Source organism: Amblyomma maculatum, chromosome 10, assembly GCF_055883805.1.
Source record: "Amblyomma maculatum isolate TAMU_Amacu chromosome 10, ASM5588380v1, whole genome shotgun sequence".
Classification (NCBI taxonomy): Eukaryota; Metazoa; Arthropoda; class Arachnida; order Ixodida; family Ixodidae; genus Amblyomma; species Amblyomma maculatum.
Window position 1 is genome coordinate 105361631 of NC_139353.1, and position 20276 is coordinate 105381906.

At 45.9% G+C, this 20276-nt stretch overlaps 1 protein-coding gene across 1 annotated transcript in view; it reads left to right on the forward strand.

Moving 5' to 3' along the window:
- The window catches only part of LOC146177184 (protein-cysteine N-palmitoyltransferase HHAT-like), a gene marked incomplete at its 5' end in the record, with an annotated part of 52856 nt that overhangs the window by 22599 nt on the left and 9981 nt on the right, over nucleotides 1-20276 (forward strand). Inside the window, 3 exons of the mRNA XM_084581483.1 lie at nucleotides 10568-10774; nucleotides 16937-16972; nucleotides 19166-19367. Of these exons, the coding sequence (XP_084437609.1) occupies nucleotides 10568-10774; nucleotides 16937-16972; nucleotides 19166-19367 (445 nt within the window). The remainder of the gene's footprint in view (nucleotides 1-10567; nucleotides 10775-16936; nucleotides 16973-19165; nucleotides 19368-20276) is intronic.

Below are 20276 nucleotides of genomic sequence, written 5' to 3' on the forward strand. Positions count from 1 at the left end.
TTAACAAACGTAAACATGGACTTAACAAACATGTAATTGTCACTTCTGTTGCTATTCTGACAACGAGACACGGTTTTTTGGTTAATCAGAGAATGCACTTTTTGGGTATTGTGTTGTTTATTTTGGCAATAATTTTCATATCTGAGCCCAACGTGCGAACGTCTTGTCATTTTTCTCTAAACTGTACACTAAGAAGTGCAGATTTTCCAGTCACCATGTCCTGTGTAAAAGCCTTGCTTGATGATTACCGCTTATCCTCTCCACTTCCCAGTCCTAAGCTTTGAAGCGATAAGCTTCACTACGAAGGTCGGAGTCAAGCTTTGCGTGGGCAGTATGCTGCCAAAGCCATATTGTGCGCATGCGCGAAACCGAGCGACGTCACGCGCAGTGCAGGTGGCCGCCGTCCCCACAGCCGTCGCCTCACCTTTCGCCGCAGGCGCACGGTACTGCCCATGTGCGCCGCCGCTACTACTGCACGCTTGTCTCCTCGCCACCATTTCACCTTTCTAAGAGAAAAGCTTCACTAGGAGGGTCGGAGCCGAGCTTCGCGCGCGTATACCGTATGCCGTAGCGTCACAGCCTAGGCCAGCTGCTCAGCCCCATCGCCAAGCTCCTCCAGCGTTTGCCTAGCAAAGCTTAAGAGGTGTGTGACTCATCCTCATTAAACAAACAACAACAAAAATTTGTTTCCATCCGGGAATCCAACCTCCATCTAGTGGATCCCCAGCCGAGCGCTTCACCGCTGTACCACGTGAAACGGTCGTGACACGTTTTTTTTTTTGTTTTCTTCATTGCCGGTCAACAAAGTGCATACAAGCATAGAAATCACTAGCCTACCTTTGACTTAAGCGATGTCTTATAACTTTTTCATTGTGATCAATGCGTCAATCGCATCCATTCATTGAGACTGCTCAGGCTGACTGCGGAGAACATCTTTGAGAAATGTGACACTTTCAATGACGTTGTCCCTGACCGATCGTACATTCTCTTCGGCGTGCCTAAATGACATCCGCGTATCCCAAATGCTGTGGATTAATCATGTCACTTTGTACGGGTACAAACCGGATGCCGTAAGGATTATTGGGTGGTGCTTGTTTTTAAAGTCCTTTACAATATATGCCAGTGAAAAACGGGATCCCAGCTCAAAATGGGAGCCAACTAGGCGCACTAATTCCTTTTTTCCCATGAAAAGGGGTGGCCTTGGTCTTTTGAACTTGTTTCAGCGACAACTTGTATCAAGATTTCCTTTTTTTTTGCGCGATCAAACAGACCCTTTTTTGCGCACAATGAAGCAGATGCGCTTAGGTAACGTGATGCTGGACTTTGTTGTGTCTAGTTATCCGGCCAGACTGGATATTTAAGAGAAGCTGTTTTAGCGTTACAAATTTTGCGTGTCCAATTTTCGGTTGAGTATCTTAGTAGTGTATCTAGGAAACAATTGTACAAAAGCTTGCTCAACATTTTTTTACCCGTACCCCTATACCGAAACAGATATTGTGGAGGCTCAGGACAAGATGTCCTAAAAAAAGATTGGAAGCTGCCGGTAAAATCGACCGTCAAATTGTTTTTTTTTTAAGCTTCACACTGGTACCCTTCCCGTAAAAATGTCGCCTAATGATAAAGTTATATTTGTACCTTAAACCCTCAACAGCAAAATATGTAAAACACCAAGGTCATGAAACGCTTTTCATAATTCCGCTTGTCTACCCTGAGGATGATAGCGGGATTCCGTAAGAGATATTGCGTTTGAAAGCACCAAAGACTAAAATAGCTAAGTCACTCAATTAGGTTGATGTCAAGGATGTGACGTCACTCATCTGTCGTCAGCTATGAGGACCAAGCGAGAACGAGTGTGCTCCAAAGCCGCCAGGCGACGCTTCTTGCCTTCCGCGAGTGACAAATGCTGCGCCTTACCTTTCCTGTATACGAATTATAGAACGCCAGTCAAGTTAGACGCGCTCGACATGGAAGACGAGGAGAGTTTACCCACTGTCGGATCATGAAACGCTCTTCATAATTCCGCTTGACCACCTTGAGGATCCCCTTCATGGATCACTGCCATGTCGTGGAGGAGGGGCTTGCGAAACTCGATGAAGTCGTGAGTTCTGCTTTGTAGGGCCACTCAAGATAGACAGGTCACGGCAGAGAGTTCTGACAAAATGTGATTCACTGGACAACGTAATGGCAACCCACTCCAGTATTTCCTGTCAACAAAACCCTATGGACAGTCACAATAGAATTAATGATAGGGTGCCGGAAGATGAGCCCCCCAGGTTGGACGGCGTCCCACATGCTACTGGGGCTAAACAAAGGGCGATTCCTAGTAGCTCAAGGACGAATGAAGCGGCTGGGCTAAAGCCAAAAGGACGCTCAGTTGTGGATGTGTCGGGAAGCGACCGGAAAGTCCGATGTTGCAAGGAGATATATCACATAGCAACATGGAATGTAAGATCTATGACGCAAGGTAAACTGGATGTCGTCATGCGAGAAATGAACAAGTTGAACATTGATATTTTGGGTATCAGCGGGCTCAAGTGGACCGGAATGGGAAAATGTATTCCGGTGACCATTATGTATTTTATTGTGGGAACGAATCTAGGAGAAGGAATGGGGTCACTGTTATAGTAAACAGAAGAATGGGCAAAGCAGTGCTAGGGTACAACTACAAATACAACCGAATGATTTCACTTCGAATCCAAGGTCACCCTTTCAACATGACAGTTATCCAAGTCTATGCACCAACCACTACTGCTGAAGAAGCTGACGTTGAGAGATTTTATGCTGACCCGCAATGCCTTTTAGACCGCACTCCATTCAGACGTCCTTTTTCTCATAAGAGACTGGAATGCTAAGGTGGGGAGTGGAAAAATTTCCGGAATTACAGGCAAGTTCGGTCTTGGTGAGCGCAATGAAGCTTGGCAGAGGCTAGTAGAGTTCTGTCCGGAAAAGAACCTCACCATAGCGAATACTTCTTTTCAACAGCACAAGAGTACACATAGAATTCACCGGACGGTCTGTACAGGAATCAGATTGATTACATTCTTTTCCGGCAGAGATGGAGAAGTGTTATACAAGCAGCAAAAACAAGGCCTGGGGCCAATTGCGGCACCGATCATCAGCTTCTTTTTGCCAATTTTAAGCTTAGATTGAGGAAAACGCAGAAAACTAGAAGGCCTTTCAGGTATGATCTGGATCAAATTCCATTAGAATATGCTGTGGAAGTGAGGAATCGATTTCAAGAATTAGATCTACAAGACAGAGAACCTGAACAGATATGGACTGATGTTCGTGATATAATACAGGAAGTGGCTACTAAAGTAGTTCCAAAGCAAAAGAAATTCAAGAAAATAAACTAGTTATCTGAAGAGGCTTTTCAAATAGCTGAGGAAAGGAGGAATGCAAAAGTTATGAGGGAAAGAGAAAGATACAAGGTTCTCAATGCGGATTTTCAGAAAATAGCAAAGAGAGATAAGAATGCCTTCCTAGACATACAGTGCCAAGCAGTTGAAAAGAACAGCCAATTGAGGAACACAAGAGCTCTGTATAAGACAATCAAACACATCAAAGGAAGCTTCTGTGCTACGCTGGGCGTGATAAAGGACAAACGAGGCAGGGACCTCACTGAAGCCTCAGATATAAAGAAGAGGTGGTAGGAATACACAGAAGAACTGTACAAGAAGGACCCGGATGTGTAAACCCAACATTAGGCGGTTGTGATTACTGATCTCGAGCCGAGCATCCTGAAGAGTGAAGTTGAATGGGCCTTACGCAGCCTTGCTAAGAGCAAAAAGCTAGCGGAATTGATGGCATTCCAGCTGAGTTGCTTCAAAACCTCAACCATGATGCTGTAACATTCTGCATACATTAAATCAGAAGATTTGGACAATCCTGCAGTGGCCACAGGTTTGGTGGAGGTCAGTTTACATCCCCATTACAAAGAAAGGCAGTGCCAAAGATTGTTCCAACTACCGCACGTCGCGCTTATTTCGCAAGCTAGCAAGGTGATGTTGAAAATCCTGCAAGGTAGACTGCAGCAATATGTGGATCGGAAGTTTCCGGATGTGCAAGCTGGATTTCGCAAGGGCAGAGGATCTAGAGGCCGGATTGCCAACCTTCGCTGGAGTATGGAAAAAGCAAGAGAGTTCCAGAGACCCATCTAATTCTGCTTTATTGATTATGCGAAAGTATTTGACTGCGTAGATCACAACAGTTTGTGGCAAGCTCGCCAAGAGATGGGAGTTTCAATTCACCTCATCTGTCTCCTCAGGAACCTGTATAAAGGGCAAGAGGTCACAGTCAGAACTGGGCATGGTCTTACTGATTGGATTCTGATTGAGAAAGGAGTGAGACAAGGCTGCATTCTGTCACCCCGCCTATTTAATCTATATTCTGAGTGCATCATGAGGACGGCCGGTCCGGACGTGTCTTCAGCTGGAGTGAAGATTGCTGGGAAACGTATCAACAACCTACCTAGATATGCGGATGATAGCACTTTATTGGCTGAAAACGAAGTGGAACTCAAGAGATTTCTGATGCGCGTACAAGAAGAGAGTGAGACGTCTGGGCTTAAAATGAACATTAAAAAAGACAAAGATCATGGCGTCTTGCCTTGGAGTCTTTGAGCATCAAGGGACAAGAAGTGGAAGCTGTGACAGATTTTTTCTTCTTCAGCTCCAAGATTACCCAGGAAGGAGACTGCAGCCATTAAATTAGAGACGCCTGCTTCTGGGAAAGAGAGCTATGGCTAGCCTTGACCGCCTAGTAAAGAGCAGGGACATTAGACTGGCAACCAAGATCCGTATAACTCGTGCTATGGTCTTTCCGGTTGTGATGTATGGATGCGAGAGTTGGACTGTGAAGAAGGCTGACCGCCGAAGAATTGACGTGTTTGAATTGTGGCGCTGGAGGAGACTCTTGAGTGTTCCTTGGACTGCAACTGCCGGAAGATCTAATCAGTCGATATTGTCGACCATAAACCCTGACTGCTCATTGGAGGGTCAAATTCTAAAGTTAAAGCTCAGCTACTTTGGTCATCTGATGAGAAGAGAGGAGTCGCTGGAGAAAGATTTGATGTTGGGAAAGGTTGAGGGTCACCGGAGAAGGGGTAGGCAGCGAACGCGAAGGTTAGATGGCATCCTGGAGGTGCTGAAGATGAAGTTATGTGATGACGAAAAATAAGCGACACCGACCAAAAGAAAAAAGATGGAATGACAAGGCTCCCGTGTGGGAGCCGAAACGTCATTCCATCTTTCTTCTTTTGGTCGGTGTCGTTTATTTTTCGTCATGTCCCATCCCGACCAGACGGGCTTCCGTCAAATTCTTGACTTCAAGTTATGTGATGTTAGGAAACTAGTGAGAGACCGGAAAGCGTGGCGTAAAATAGTTCATAGGGTCGCGAAGAGTCGGACACGACTGAACAGAACTGAACCTTGAGGATGACAGTGGGATTCCGCGAGTCACTGATACTGCGATCGGCGCGCGATTTGAAGGTACCAAAAACTAAAATAGTTAGGTCACTCAATTATGGTTACATTAAGGATGTGACGTCACCCATCTGCCATCAGGTGTGACTCATTTATTCATTCACAAACCGTTATTCATGAGGCTGACCTGAGGCCTAGAGGGGAAGGGGGTGGGTGGCCCAAGCGAGAGCCATTGCGCTCCAAGGCCTCCACCCCGCCGGGGTGGCGCAGTGGTTACGACGCTCGACTACTGTTCCCAAGGACGCGGGATCGAATCCCGGCCTCGGCGGCAGCTTTTCGGTGGAGGCGAAAAGCAAGGCGTCCGTGTGCTGTGCGATGTCAGTGCACGTTAAAGAACCCCAGGTGGTCGAAATTTCCGGAGTCCTCCACTACGGCGTCTCTCATAGCCTGAGTTGCTTTGGGACGTTAAACCCCACAAACCAACCAACCAACCAAGGCCTCCGGGCGTTGGATCCTTCCGCAAGTGACAGATGCTGCACCTTTCCTTTTCTGAAACGAATTACAGAACGCCGGTGAAGTTAGATGCGCAAAGAGAGTTTAGCTGTTGGCGAACGGCACAGAAGACTGGAGAAATTATTGCTTTTCGCTACATATATCCAGCATTGCAGAGCTAAGCTATCTTTAATTGTTTTTACGATCGTGGTGTTTTTCTACCTAAACATTTCGGACTGGTAGGCTTATATATTACCGTAATTTAGTTGTGTTTTCTTTCAAGTAATTTTTAAATGAAACTATCTCGAAGCATGCATAACAGTGGTAGGTGTGTTTTTCTTGTCTATTTGTCTTAATAGTGCATGCGTTGCACGCGCATTAATAAGAGCAGGCGGAACAAGGCTCCTAGTGAAGGTGAAAATGACTAGTAGCAAAGCTACTGGATACCTTCACTGTTGAGTATCAGTATTTCATAGCTATCGCTACAACACATGAGGCGGCAGAACTATTTTTGTCTGGGCGTGATTATTTTAAGACCACATATTTGGAACCTGCACTCCATATAATAGAGAGAAATCTTCTTTGATCAAGCTGCTTTTAAAAGCTTGGTTTTGCGTCCTACGTATTACCGAACTTTTTACGCGTCTTGCCGCCGCTAGCCAACATGTTCAAGCTAATTTGGAATTCCGTATTGTTGATGCTATGAACCATCGTTGTACCACCTACTTATCCTGAAGCAGCAATAGACCGGCGTACCAAGAGGCCAGACAGTATAAGCACTTTTGGACGGTAGGCAAACCATTGCGAGTCTTTTTAATAGATATTGTTTTTAAAACCAAGACAAGAGTTTTCGGTTGTTCAGATACAAAGCAATATCACGCTACGGTCCAGGATGTCAAGGCTCCTTTCGCTAACCGCAACGGCCACGGAGACTCCGCCACGTCTGCTCCAGGCGAGCAGCACTGCACTCGACGACGCTCACGAAGGTCTCGCCCGACAAACGCCAGTGTCTTCTTTATAGGAAACGAAAGCTGTTGACATCTGAACTGTCCTCTCCGGAGGCAGGAATTTTCGATTGTTCGAAAGCGCCAACGGCCAGTGCACTGGGATTCCGCGGCGCGAGGGGAGGGGGGGGGAGAGCACGTCTCTATGGTGCCGGCAGTCGTTGAGGCGCCAGGGTGTCTGGCAACTGCTCTGACGAATGCAGCCAAGCTTGATGTTGAGGCTTCTCCTCACTACACTGAATTCATGCGGCGCAGCACCTTGTACCAGGCGCTCGCCGGCACCCGCTTGGCTCCAGTCCTCGAACGCTGCAAGAGCCTCGGGAACCGAGGCGGTATTGAAAGGGGCCACACATTCTCGCTGTCCTCTGAATAGGCCTTATCAGCTTGGCTGGTTTCCGATCCTGCACACAAGGGAGATGTCTGCTGTCTCAGGTATGGCATCTGCGATGACAACAAAAATAGCGTAGGAACAAAATAGGGACACAGTGAGCGCTATAGCGCTAGTGCGTGCCCTTGCTTGCCCTTCTTCTGTCCCTGTGCTATTTTTGTGCACATGTGTTACCAACAAGCCCGAACCGCCAGTGTAATCAATGATGAGATCTGCAAAATACCCCCCCCCCCCCCCCCCCCGGCAAGGAAAGAGCGCGACCTCTTTCTGCGCATATCAGGCAAATACACAAGTCTTAGTTCTACAAGGATGTCAAAGTAGCTTGCTCCTACGGTATTCCGAAACGTAGCAAAACACTGCCCTGAATGTGAATCAAAGGTGACAGGTTTCCTCTCTATTAGGCGTGGCCTTCGGGGTCGCAACCTGCCTCTCGTGCTTCCCTTTCACGACAACGCGGTGCTGCTCCGTTCGCTGCATTGTAGGTTGCTCCCGCGCGCTTTCTCGCACGTTATTTGTCGCCCTTTCTTCACCGGCAGGACACCTCAAAGCTCAGACAGATTGTCATTGCTGGCGTGATGTGCCGCTATCACATCCCCGTCTGCCTTCGTCAGTTCGAGGAAGCCGCCTGATTGGAAAGACGGTAGACTGGTTTCAGATCCCTCACTCGGCGGGGCAGAAGGCGCCTCATTCCCCGAAGCAGCTGTCGCACTGTCTACATGAGCATTTCACTAGCAGGAAGCATGCTCACATGAACGTTCTGACTGGTCCGCGATTGATTTACTCAGCGGGGCAGAACGCATCTAGTTCTCGAAAGCAGCTGTCGTTGCTTGAGCATTACATTCGCAGGGAGCATGCATCTTCAGATTCAACTGCATGTAGCGACTGGTCCACGATTTTGCGGGCTTCTAAACTCGTCGTGCGTGTACAGAGTGTTCAACGTAGCCCAATCCCCTTTTTTCCACATGAACCTCAGACGGTTAGAAAAAAGGAAAGGCAACTGCTCTGAAAAGGCGACCGACACAGCCACCTCTGTGTGCAGTACGCCAAACGAACCCTCTATTGTGACGCGCGTGCACATCAGAGAAACGATGTCGCTCCGTGCCACTTGCCTGATCCGCACGCACTCGCCGATCAAGACAAGTGCAGGGGCACCACATTCCCCGAGGCGGCGGAGTCACGTAAAACCTGACACTGCTTCCCATTCACAATCAGTTCGCGCGTGTACAGTTCCTGGAAGTTCACGTTCTCCGCGTCTATGTTGGCGAGCGAAAAGCAACCCTTTCCCTTTGACAGCCCCTCGAGATCTGCCCAGGGTCGTTACACCGGAAACAGGCTGTCGACTTCCTCTTTTCAAATGCTATAGTACGTTCCTTCTTCCTTTTTGCTTCTGTAGTGTAGTCTATTAAGGGTGCGCCGTTTTCTCAGTCCTCCTCACCAGTTTCTTTCTCTACACACGGAGCGGTGTACGTTTCTTATCCCGCGATGGGCGCTTCACAAAATTCCTGTGGGGCTCCGCGACTGCCCACAAACTTTATGCAGCTGCGTCGCGCCTAACCCACAATTGTTCTGTGAGCTCAGCGAGGTGATCCAAGCTTTTTCTTTCGGACTTGTCTTGCACCCACATACGCATTACCTCATTCAGACTGTTGTAAAACTGTACTAGACAGATTTCTTCAACAACGTTGTCCCGATCATCATAGATATCAGCGGATTTGAGCCATTAGATCAAATTTGCATTCAGACACTGAGCGAACTCCGGAAAAGACTCACCGGCTTTTTCCTTGCTTTCCGGAACCGTTCACGGAAGACGTCCGCCGAGAGGTGGTACTTTCTAAGCAAAGTTGCCTGTATTTCTCATGATCGTCCGCCTTCTCTTGGATAAGCCTAGCAAGCACGTAGGCCGCTTCGCAATGTAAAACTGTTAAGAGGTGCAGGAGCCAGATGGAGCTGAAAATCTCGTTTTTCTCACAAATGTGCTCAAAATCAAAAAGAAACAGATCGATATCCTCGCTCATTGTGAAAAATGACTGGTGGTCATTCATATTAGGCCACTTGAAAGTTTAAGGGCTCGCAACAGCGGAACCGTTAGCATTCGCCCAATCTGCCTGCGCTTTCCCTAACCTAATTTCCAATCGCTTGCTTTCTAGCGTTCCTCAATTCTTCTTTTCTTCTTTGCTCTATTTCCTCTTTATTTTCCAGCTCCTCCACTACTGCTTTCCGATTTATCTCTTCCCATTTGCACAATATTCCACAATATCTTCATCTCCAAAGCCGTCGCCTTCGATCGATTTGATAGTCTGCTCCTTTTAATTCTATTCGCCACAATCAAGCCATTCCTCACATGCCAAGGTTAGGTCCGTGATTCACAGCTTTATCCAGTCGCTGCGAGTATCTCAGGAGTAGGTTGGTGCAAAGCAAGTTTCAAATTCAAACAGGCTTCTACAACAAACTTTCCCTGCAACGAAGAAGCCCTTAATTTAATCCTGGCAATACTCAAGGAGAGAAGACGATAGCCACAGCAAACCGGAGCAAGAACACTATACCGACCATCCCAGCGCTGTCGTCCAGCTGCCATGCCTCGGTACGAGATGTGAAGGCTCCTTTCGCTGACCGCGAGTGCCAGGGAGATTCCGCCACGTCCGCTCCAGGCGAGAAGCGCTGCACTTGACGATGATCATGAAGGTTTCTCCCCACAAACAGCAGCGTCTTCTTTTATAGGCCCCGAATGTCCTTGGCGTTTGAATTGTCTTCTCCGCGGGGGGGGGGGGGGGGGGGGGCACAAATCGGCGGCACTCTACAGAAGCACGAAGGGGGGGAAGGTTAGAGGAAGGCGCGCCTTCATGGCGCCGGCCATCGTTGAGGTGGAAGGCTGCCTGGCGACTGCTCTGACGAGTCCAAACAAGCCCGACCGAAGCTGAGGCTTCTCCTCAGTGCGTGGAAGCTATGCTGCGCAGCACCTTTGCTTGCAAAGTGCACCAGACGATCGCTGGCAGCCACTTGACTCCAGTCGTCGACCGCTGCAGGAGCTGCGGGAACAGCGGCTAGAAACTCAATCAGAACACCAGGGGCCATGGCGATATGCGTGTTGTTTTGTAAATCTTGTCCCTGTAGTAATGAAATTTGTGTGATGCAAAGAGCAAACTTGGCAAAACCTATGGAATACATTGCACGAGTTACGGAACAGTGCATTTTCTACACATGATCTCACTAATTGCGTGTCTCTTTTTTTCTGAAAACTGATTTTTTTGTTATTTTTGCAGTTCCGCGCTGATTACGGCACCGCACTTGGTAAAAAGGCTGGACAATACGAGCCTCCTGGGCTATGGAGTCATAATCAACATAATGTTCTTCCTCAAGTACCTCATCCAGTATGGCTTCTCTGGAAACTGTGCCCGAATAGAAGGCCTTCGCCTTCCAAGTCCTCCCAAATGCGTCGCTAGGTCGCACCTGTGTTCGCACTTCTGGAGGTAAGTTCTCAATGAGGAGACGTTATTTTCACTCCTGCTCAATGGGGGACGTTTGTTGGCCATCGTCAGATGCACAGTTTTGGCCGAGCTGTTATCATTGGTCTAACAGAACACTTAAAGATGAACGCTTTCAGACAATTCAAAAGCTTGTTTTGTCTTAAGCGCACTTTTTTCGTATAAAAACATTCAGCAGTAACAAGGAATACTATTTCTATTGTTCATGGTTGAATTCCTAGTTGAAAGTATACTCAGATGAGATGCATACCGGTCAATCGCGAAGTAGGGGCGTTACTTCTTTAAAAAACACCAAAATTCTTCAAATGTGTTATAAGAGCGCCTTTCTTGCGAATAAACTGATGCAAGTAATGAATGATACATTTTGTTGAATTATTAAATGGCACGAAGTCTTCTGCTTGTTTGTACTCTTTGACAGTGATGGACGCACAAAGCACACTAAAGTCACAAAATATTTACAAAATTCTGGCATTGTTGTGGGGCAAAATTCGTTGGGTGAACGCCTGACGAAGTGTCGTCTCTGAATACATTGCACTTCTGAATACGCAATCTACTGCTAGCGTTATGATCAAAAAGCCATAACACTCAAGTGATCACTTCCTCTAGCCACACAAACGAATCAGCAATGTACATCTAGACCCGTGTTGTAAAGCACCTATACAGCAACAAAAACAGAGACAGTGCATGCATACAGGAGAAACAGATTGTATACAAACAGCACATACACAGCAGCCGAAAGAGATCAAAGAGGTCACAGCCCGAGTTAGGCAGTAGCCTTGCGCCCGCGGAATCATCGTCGAAACATTTTTTTCGTGTGTTTTCCAAGCTAGAGTTTTTAAAAGCAAAAGCCAACGTATCATAGCATTCATCTGATAAGGTAAATATTACGTTTTACCGAACAAGAATTCTTCGACTCGTCTTTTATATCCGCTTATGGAATTAGTGCCACAAGCAATTCAACTAACTATTGAAACAAGTTTCTTATGGCGGGAATGGGACAGTTTATTGGCGGCCTGCCATTGGATGTTCTAACCCGTCTTTTAGCATCCGCTACATTTCTGAAATTGTGGCCACAAGGTCCGACTCTGGCCATGTGAAAGGAGCTGCCCAAGTTGGCAGGTGCTGCCGACTCGACCATTTGATTTAGTCTCGTTCCTTCACACAACTTCCCGACATGTCACTGTCCGAAATGGCACCTACTAACTACCACCTAACTACCGCTACTGCCGCATAACTAGCATGTTTGTGAGTTTTGCTTGCAGCGCCGACGTCTGATTTATTGGGTAAAAGGGCTAGTATCTCTCGGTCCTTATAAAGAACCACACCCAATGAAACCTCCACATAGTCAATATTCCCATCACTATTTGCCTTTTGAAACAAGGCACATTATATTGAGTGGCGTTTGATTAAAGGACTCTGCCACCACGAAGTTTCCTTTTACAAAGCTGCTCTTAGCCATTGTGACGAAATCAACGCACGATGCTCAAATACAGAGGTAGCAGGCGCGTTAAAAGATGAAATGCTTTTTTCACCTGGAGATCATGTGACAATAGTCTCATAAAAAATGAACACTCAGAGCCGCTGGCAACTGATACAGTGTATTGCGAGCACTAAGAATATTACTTAAGCTGTAATGCAGCTTCAATTGAGCTTCTTTGCAGGGCAGCAGCAACTCAGCGATGTGACGTGTGTGTATGTGTGTGTGTAAAAAACTCCAGCACTCAAAAATAGAAGGAAAGCAGTGAAAATTGTCTCACCGTGCCAGTTGTATAAGACCCCTTCTCCAGAAAATCGTACGTCAACTGATTCAGCGTTTTGAGCGAATAATTATGGACATGCTGTGGCAGGTGGCATAGCGGGGAACGAATCCAATGGAGTGTAAAAATTCAGGACCATACATGGAGCACTTGGCTGCCCATGACAGTTTAGATTTGCTAAATTCGTTGCGAGAATCAGATGTGAATCGGGCCCTCTGTGCTTTTGGGGGACGACAGGTGCGAATTTCGAGGACACGCATTGATATTCGTACATATTGCTATGCTGGGAGCTAACTCCACATACGCGAACTATGATTTCAACGAGAGCCGCGAACGGTAGCCATTAACGTGGGCACGTCATGCCTTTAAAGGCGGAGCTTACAGGTATACTAATTAGAAACTGAGGATGCCGTGTATTAATAGCATTCCACCTCCTAAGAATAAATATAATGTGCTATTCGGAGAGCTGTTGCGACGGTAGGTACGAGTTAGGGAAAATGCTCGGGCTTGCCAGCTGGCTCTAGATGAGCTGTCACCGCTGTCTTGTGCCTACAATGAATTGAACATTTAAAGCGGACAACTGGGCTAGTTGGTGACCTTTAGATTCAAGGTAACTAGCGCTAAAGACAAGGAAAGAAGAGAGACGGTCACCACGAACACTAGACATCAGCTTGCTTTTATTACAGACAGACACATTCAATATATAGGCAAGCCATGTATAAAGAATCATACCCTAAAATGCAAGTACAATGGCACCTTCCGATTCAAGAATTGTAATCCTTTGCATAATAAAGATAAGGATGGCTTGCTTACGCACTTGGCGTGCTTAATCACTGAAATATCCTTATCTTTATTATCCAAAGAATTGCATTTTCTTGAACCGGAAGTTGTCGTTACAAATATGGTTGTGATTTTTTGTACATGGTTTGTCTATATATTGAATGTGGCTTTCAGGAATAGAATCAAGTTGATGTCATGCGTTCGTGGTGTCCGTCTCTCTTCTGTCGTTGTCTTTACCGCTAGTCATCATATGCCTTGAACATGAAGAACTGAGGGACGAGACAAAAAGAGAGAGACGCGCTTCGCAACAGTCATCGTCCGCCACCGAAACAGTGGCTACTGCTATGACGACATGTACAAGGCTTCAGATACACAGGCGTAAATGGTCTTCCACCGCAAAGGGCGAAGGGCCTGATGTTCCAAGACCTGTAGCCTGAAAGCAGCCACGCCACCGCTCTCCCAGGTCAAGCTTCGCCTTCAGAGTAGACGCGAAGCGTCTTAACACCGTATTTTATTTCCACGAATATTTTATATTATCGCTTTAATTAGGTTTTTTCAGGAAAGAATAGAGAGTATCGGTCTCAACACCTTTAATACTATATTTTTATTTCCTGGATGCTTTATTTTTGATTAAGACAATTACTGAGCAAGGGAAGAGAGTGGACAGCTACACTTTTCAGAGACGCATGTGTCATTGGATCGAATTCCTACCGCAACTAGCCTCCAACATTGATAAGATGGATGCTAAAAAGAAAACGAAATTATATGGCACTACTCTGAACGCTGTCCAAAGTGCGACAGTGTTACAAGCTTGATACGAATTCGCCTGGGCATTTCCTCCAAACGAAAAAAATGCAGCATAGGTGTCACCACCAAAGCCCATTCTCCAAGCATGTTCACGATGACGCCAAATAAAACGTCTAAATGATCAACTACGCTTTTTTTTTTTTTGTAAATGCTAAAGCGCGTTCAATACCCAAATATTCACTAATAAAGGCAATCTAAACGCAACAATTATAACCATATCTACATTTCGCTGAGCCATCCACGGCCACTTCCATTTCAACATGTTTCAGGTTTCGCGCATAGCGGCTATACGTTTCGCCTGTCCGGATGAAAGTTTTGCAAGTTCTTCGCTTTACAAATATAGGGCAACAGAAAAAGTCTAAGGCCCCATCGGACTCCACGTAAGCCATTTAATAAATCCTAGAAAGCCACCTGGAGACTGCTGCAGAACGGCCTTTCGCCGATCCCTTTAAATATTCGCGTATATTCAGGGTTTTCTTCCCCTAAATTCAAAGCTGGAATGCTCCAAAAGAAGACCCAAAAAAAGAAGAATATATTACTAGGAATGATGTACCCTTGCGATGTATTCTTGAATTTTGCTGTCAAGTTTATACGGAACTGATATTGAGCACATTAGGCTGCCATTAGAAACAAATGGGATGGTTTATTTATCTGAGCAATAAAAGCAGACAACTGCAAATGTCGCAATTTATGTTCTGCTGAAGCCTTTATTGCAACGGCATAATCCTATATTACGCAAAATATTGCTTTGTATGCACATCACGGGGAGGAAAGCGCGGCCCACTTCCGTCTTGGCTGATTTGACGAACCTCCTCAGCCTTGGAAGCCGAGCAGTAGGCGCGAGGAGAAAATCCTTCGCTTCTTTTCAATTGATATGTCTCTTTTACGTCGCTTCTGTCTGACTTTCGAACTTTCGACTACCCCACCGCCGCTATCCTACGACCGTTGCACTGCCCGTCGCTGGCGTAATTTGAATGTTGTGTGTTTGTTTCGGGAGCTCTGCCAGCCGATTTCCCGATGTTGCCTTTGGTGCGTATACTTTGTGTATCCGGTCACTTTGTCTCGTTGTTACTTCACGTGCTCGTAATTTCATCACGTCAGTGTGACGACAGCTGCAGCAGTGTTTGTCTTTGCGCACATGATGTTCGAAATCTGTCCCTATCTCTTGACACTGCCCCAGTTCGGTTTATATTGTGCGACTCGCACCGACCATCTAGCGCCGTGAATCCTTTGTGTGTCGACTTACTACATTCGCCAGGGTGATTACAAATTGTTCGGATACAACTCGCATGGACACGCAGAAGAGTCGGTACGTTCTTAAAGACATTGGACAAGCACATCAAGGCGAAAGCACACAATCGACATTTCGCCCGTACGTGATGTATGTATGTATTTTATGTAAGCTGCGTTCTCACGAACGTCACCCCAATTTTAGAACAGATTCAATTCACGTGCAAATTTTGAACACAAACGTGCAGTCGTGTATTTGCGCCCTTCTCGCTTCGGTGAACGCCAGCTGTCTACGAGCGAGGTCGCATGCATTGCGCGCGTATGCTCGAGAGCTCTCTCAAGTTCCCTTTATTGCACTTTAATTCCTAATTTCTCACCGCTGTTGCAAGCAGATCACGTTAGACGTGATATTTGGCTAAATTGTGCTCTCCGGAGATCGCACTCCGAACCCGCGTATGTCCGCGAGCGAAATGCATTTATTGTACTTCGCCTACTTTGCCTTTGCTGCTGCGAGCTGGTCGCGCTAGACGTGACACTGAGACCAGATTCCAGCAGCAATGCAAAAGTTGGCGAAAACGTGCATTAAAGGCTTACCCGCATATGCTTGTAAGTCGTGTGACCTGCGGAGAGCAGACATCATCTACCCCCCCCCCCCCCCCTCTTGCGTTTGTAGGCGCCCGGCTGTGCGAACGACCCCTCCCTGCGTGCCAAAAATGGTTCTATCTATAGTTGGCCTCCAAACTGTAGGACGTAACTTAAGGAGCAATAGGCGCTAGCACAGTAATTCGTGGCCGCTGGAAGGTATAAAATTTTCCGTCCGTGTGCATAACACGTTGAAAATTGCGGTTTTTTTAGAATCGTTTCTTATGTTCCCCTTTACGGGATGTTTATGTTGATTTCAAAACCGGTTTGCTCATTTCATTTGTTGACGATGACCAGCAGCTCCTCACCTACCGTCCTCTTGACATTAGCAGAAATGAGTACCTGATTCCCGCATTTCTGATACATCAGGTAGAAAAAGGCAGTTCTTGCACAGTTGGCGCTCGCACCCTTCAATCACGTTCCAAGTGACGGTTTCGGTAAACCAGCACCATAGATGTCCGGCGCTATGGACGGTGCTGGCTCTGGAGAACATCCATTTGAAGACAACTGAGCGCAGTAAACACTTTACCACTACCTTATATTAGCATAAGAGTATACATACTACATGAATACATATATTTAGTGTGCCTTCGAACGTATTTATTATTCACTATTTGGCTTAAATTCGTATGGTAGAGTAACAACGCGAATAGACAAGGAACCCATCGAAGAGAAAGTGCTATAGTTACAGACCCTTCTTCTAAGCATTTCACACCTGAAAACAGAGCACCGCGACCGGAGGACCTTGCGCCCATCAGAATCCCAGTATGTTGGCACCAAGTCGCTATGGTAAAAAATTGTAGCATTTCATCCGAGAGGGATACTCGAACTTCTAGACAGCCAATGCAATCCAGTGTGAGCTATAGTTTTATAATGCTCTTGGAGGCAAACACAGGCGATCAAAGTGACTCTCTAAAATGCTCTTTTTCAGGTATTTCGACCATGGCCTCCACCTATGGATCAAAAAGTACGTGTTAAGCTTGTGTTAATTCAACGAATAAATAGTTACGTTTTCGGGTTTTTATACTAGGCCAACTAAAGTAATTAGACAACAAAGCTATGAGTATATATAATTTTGTTATTGGGGTTATAGGCAGCCTGCTTTAAAAGGATTACTTCTTTACCCTTACCACTGGGAGGACGGAACATAGGATGCCAGTACAGAAAGTGAAAAATCTGCTTCTTCAGTGCTGTACAAGTCTCACGTATTGTTAAAATATTTCTTGCAGTTGACATTTCTGCCAGAACATGTCGCTAACAGTGTCGATTGGCAACTCTAAACTACGCCTTATAACTTGGAGAAAAAGTGATAATATTTTCTTAACCACAGAACAGTCTTTGTGAACGGTGCCAAGAAGCCAATGAATTAATAAATTCTTCAAGGTAGTAAAATGCCTGTCCTTAAATATATCTAGGGCGCTCAAGCTGCAGAAAAAAGAGTCTGGTAGTGTCACATCTTGCTGTTTCTGTTAGCGAAATGCAATAGCAACCCTCGAAACGTCTACAATTGCTGTAATCATGTTTAGTCGTGCAAGTGTAGCTCTGAAAATGTGGTCTGTATAGGTATACTTGGCCGAAAATTCTTAAACAGTTGTGCTCCCAATAGACCACCCAAGCAAGGATCAATTGGATAAAGGCTATAAAAAATTCCGTCTTTTATTCATTGTGACGCGATACGAAACTTCCGTGGCAGTCGACGCAGTCTCCTAACGGCGTATTAAGCAACGAACTGTCAGACCGGAAATTACGCGCGTCTTAGATGGCGAAAACGCCGGAACACCGATGCCGGGTTTTATCCAGCAACTCCAACCAGCGAACACTTGTGGTACTGACGAGCGACATTTCGCCTTCGCTGCGTTCGTCTGATTCTCCATCATGCGTCTCGCTACGAAGTCTGATTTTTCAGTCTATGTGATAAAAAGCAGAACAGTTGGCGCGTTGCCAGCGCAGAACGCTGAACCGAAACACAAAGGCACTTTTCCCTTTAGAGCTTCGACGTGCATAACAGTGACAATCTACCGCATATGCTACATTACATAGGCAAGCATGTCGGACACTCGCTCCGAACGCGAATGCGATACCAAAGCGTATGTAATGGTACATGTATAGACATGACCGAGGAATCGTACCGTTTCAAAGACCCCTGACTTAGGTACACTGCGCAATAGAGCATTACTCAGCACTTTTCTAGCAACGTACTGCAGGTTGTGTTCACCATGGTGTGCATAGAAATTGCGCACTGTAATCATATGTACTCATGAAGATATGTTCACGCTCCTACACGTAAGAGTTCTAAAGGTCTATGACAAATTTTTTTATCATACACATCTAAGAAATCGTTTAGTTTTGGTTTGTTGGGTTTAACGTCCCAAAACAACTAAGGCTATGAGAGACACCGTAGTGGAGGGCTCTTGAAATTTCGACCACCTGGTGTTCTTTAACGTGCAGCGACATCGCACAGCACACGGGCTCCTAGCTTTTTGGCCTTCATCAAAAAGTGGCCACTTATGCCGGGATTCAATACCGCTTCCTGGGGCACAGTGATCAAGCACCCTACCACTGCACCACCCTGGAGGGGTACATCTAGGCAATGATCATGGTTGTTGCATCATTAATTTCATGCTTGATTGGTTGTCCCTCCATCTGCGATACAATGGCGGCGCGAGTTGGGGCCTTTCTTCTTCGGTTTTGTTTACATTTGTCATAGCACAGTACAGCTCCTAATTCATGCAAATAGAGGCCACGGTATAGATTGCATAGCAAAGTGTAGTTCTACAGTGTGGAACTACATTTGTAGTTCTAAGCCGCCACAAGCTATTAGGCGCAACTAGACAACACATATTTGCTTCCGCGTTTTATGTACTCAAACGGGAAGTTAATAACTATAGAAATACTACAGATATTAATTTCTCTCCTTAGTGCTTTGCAAAGGATAAAAGCAATTTTTCTTCGCCGCTCGGATTGACGAGCTGTGCAATAGAGATTGCTGCGGAGTCAAGCCCTAGTGTTCCTTATAATATTCTGTATAGGGAAGAAAAGCGGATCCTCCTTTGTGAACCTGCTGCCATGTTAAGCTTTCTGTTTTGTAAAGTTTTACTCTATCTCAACGAGATTTATGCTTTTACATAGTACTTATCTAAAACGCACAAAATCACCGCAGATATATCTACCTGCCCATTGTTGGTCCAGAAAGGAAAGCCGGCTGGAGGATGATCGCAGTGGCTACGTCCTTCGGGTGCGTCTGGGTCTGGCACAGTATGACCACCGCCGTCACTTTCTGGGCGACGCTGAGCTTCGTTGGCATCGCATTAGAGGTGGTACTGGACGAAGTCAGGAGGCTCAACTGCTGCAAGAGACTAGAGGTACGTAAAAAGGGAGGGAGGGGGAGTCGTGACGTGTGTTACACAGAAAATCACGAGTGCGTCTAACCTGTCAAGGAAGGCATAATTGGCAAAGGACATCTTGGCTGCTCGAGACTGTCCTCTGTTGCGACGCAATGTTGTCGTTTTATGTGAACGAATGGCCGGCGTTCTTGTCAGGAAGAATTTAATATCTCCCAGAGCTCACTAGACACAAGTACCTGAGTGCATAGCAATGACAGATATTTGCTTCCCTAAAAATGTACCTCCTTAAAACCTTCCACTTACCTATGTCCGCAAAACGGAGAACAAGTACTCAACATTCTATTTGCACCAAAACGAGCAAAGAAACTTTTTCAGAGGCTTGTTTGCAGTTTTTGGTTATCAGCCAAAAGGTGTTCAGTACGATTCTATAGTTTTCAAGAAGTAAATATGCTTTAATAGCCTATTCGCACGTTGCCACTGGGATCATACGATTTTAAACACTATTCAATGTACTCTTGTTACGCTTTCAAGCCATTAAAAAACGCTCAAAGCTTTCCTTTTGTATGGGATATCACTGTGCGATCCTCTTTCGGACTAGGGTAGAATGAGAGAAAGAACGGCTACATAGACTGAATGAGCACTGAACCAGGGTAAATGGAGAGCCTCAGTTCCCAAGCCGAGCGAACGCTTTGACAAGTGGACTTGTCTTCGTGTAATTTTCGGCACTCGGAAAGGGTTCCGTCTACCTTATTTTAAACATTTTATAAAAACGACAACCCAAGAAGTACAGTTTAAAATTTCAAACACAAAATAACAAAAATTAAACTAACATTGTTCTTATAACATTAACACATTACGCTAACATCCCTTGAAACATTATACACTAATTATTCGTTCTGAATGAGTTTCAATAGTTGATGTGGTTAT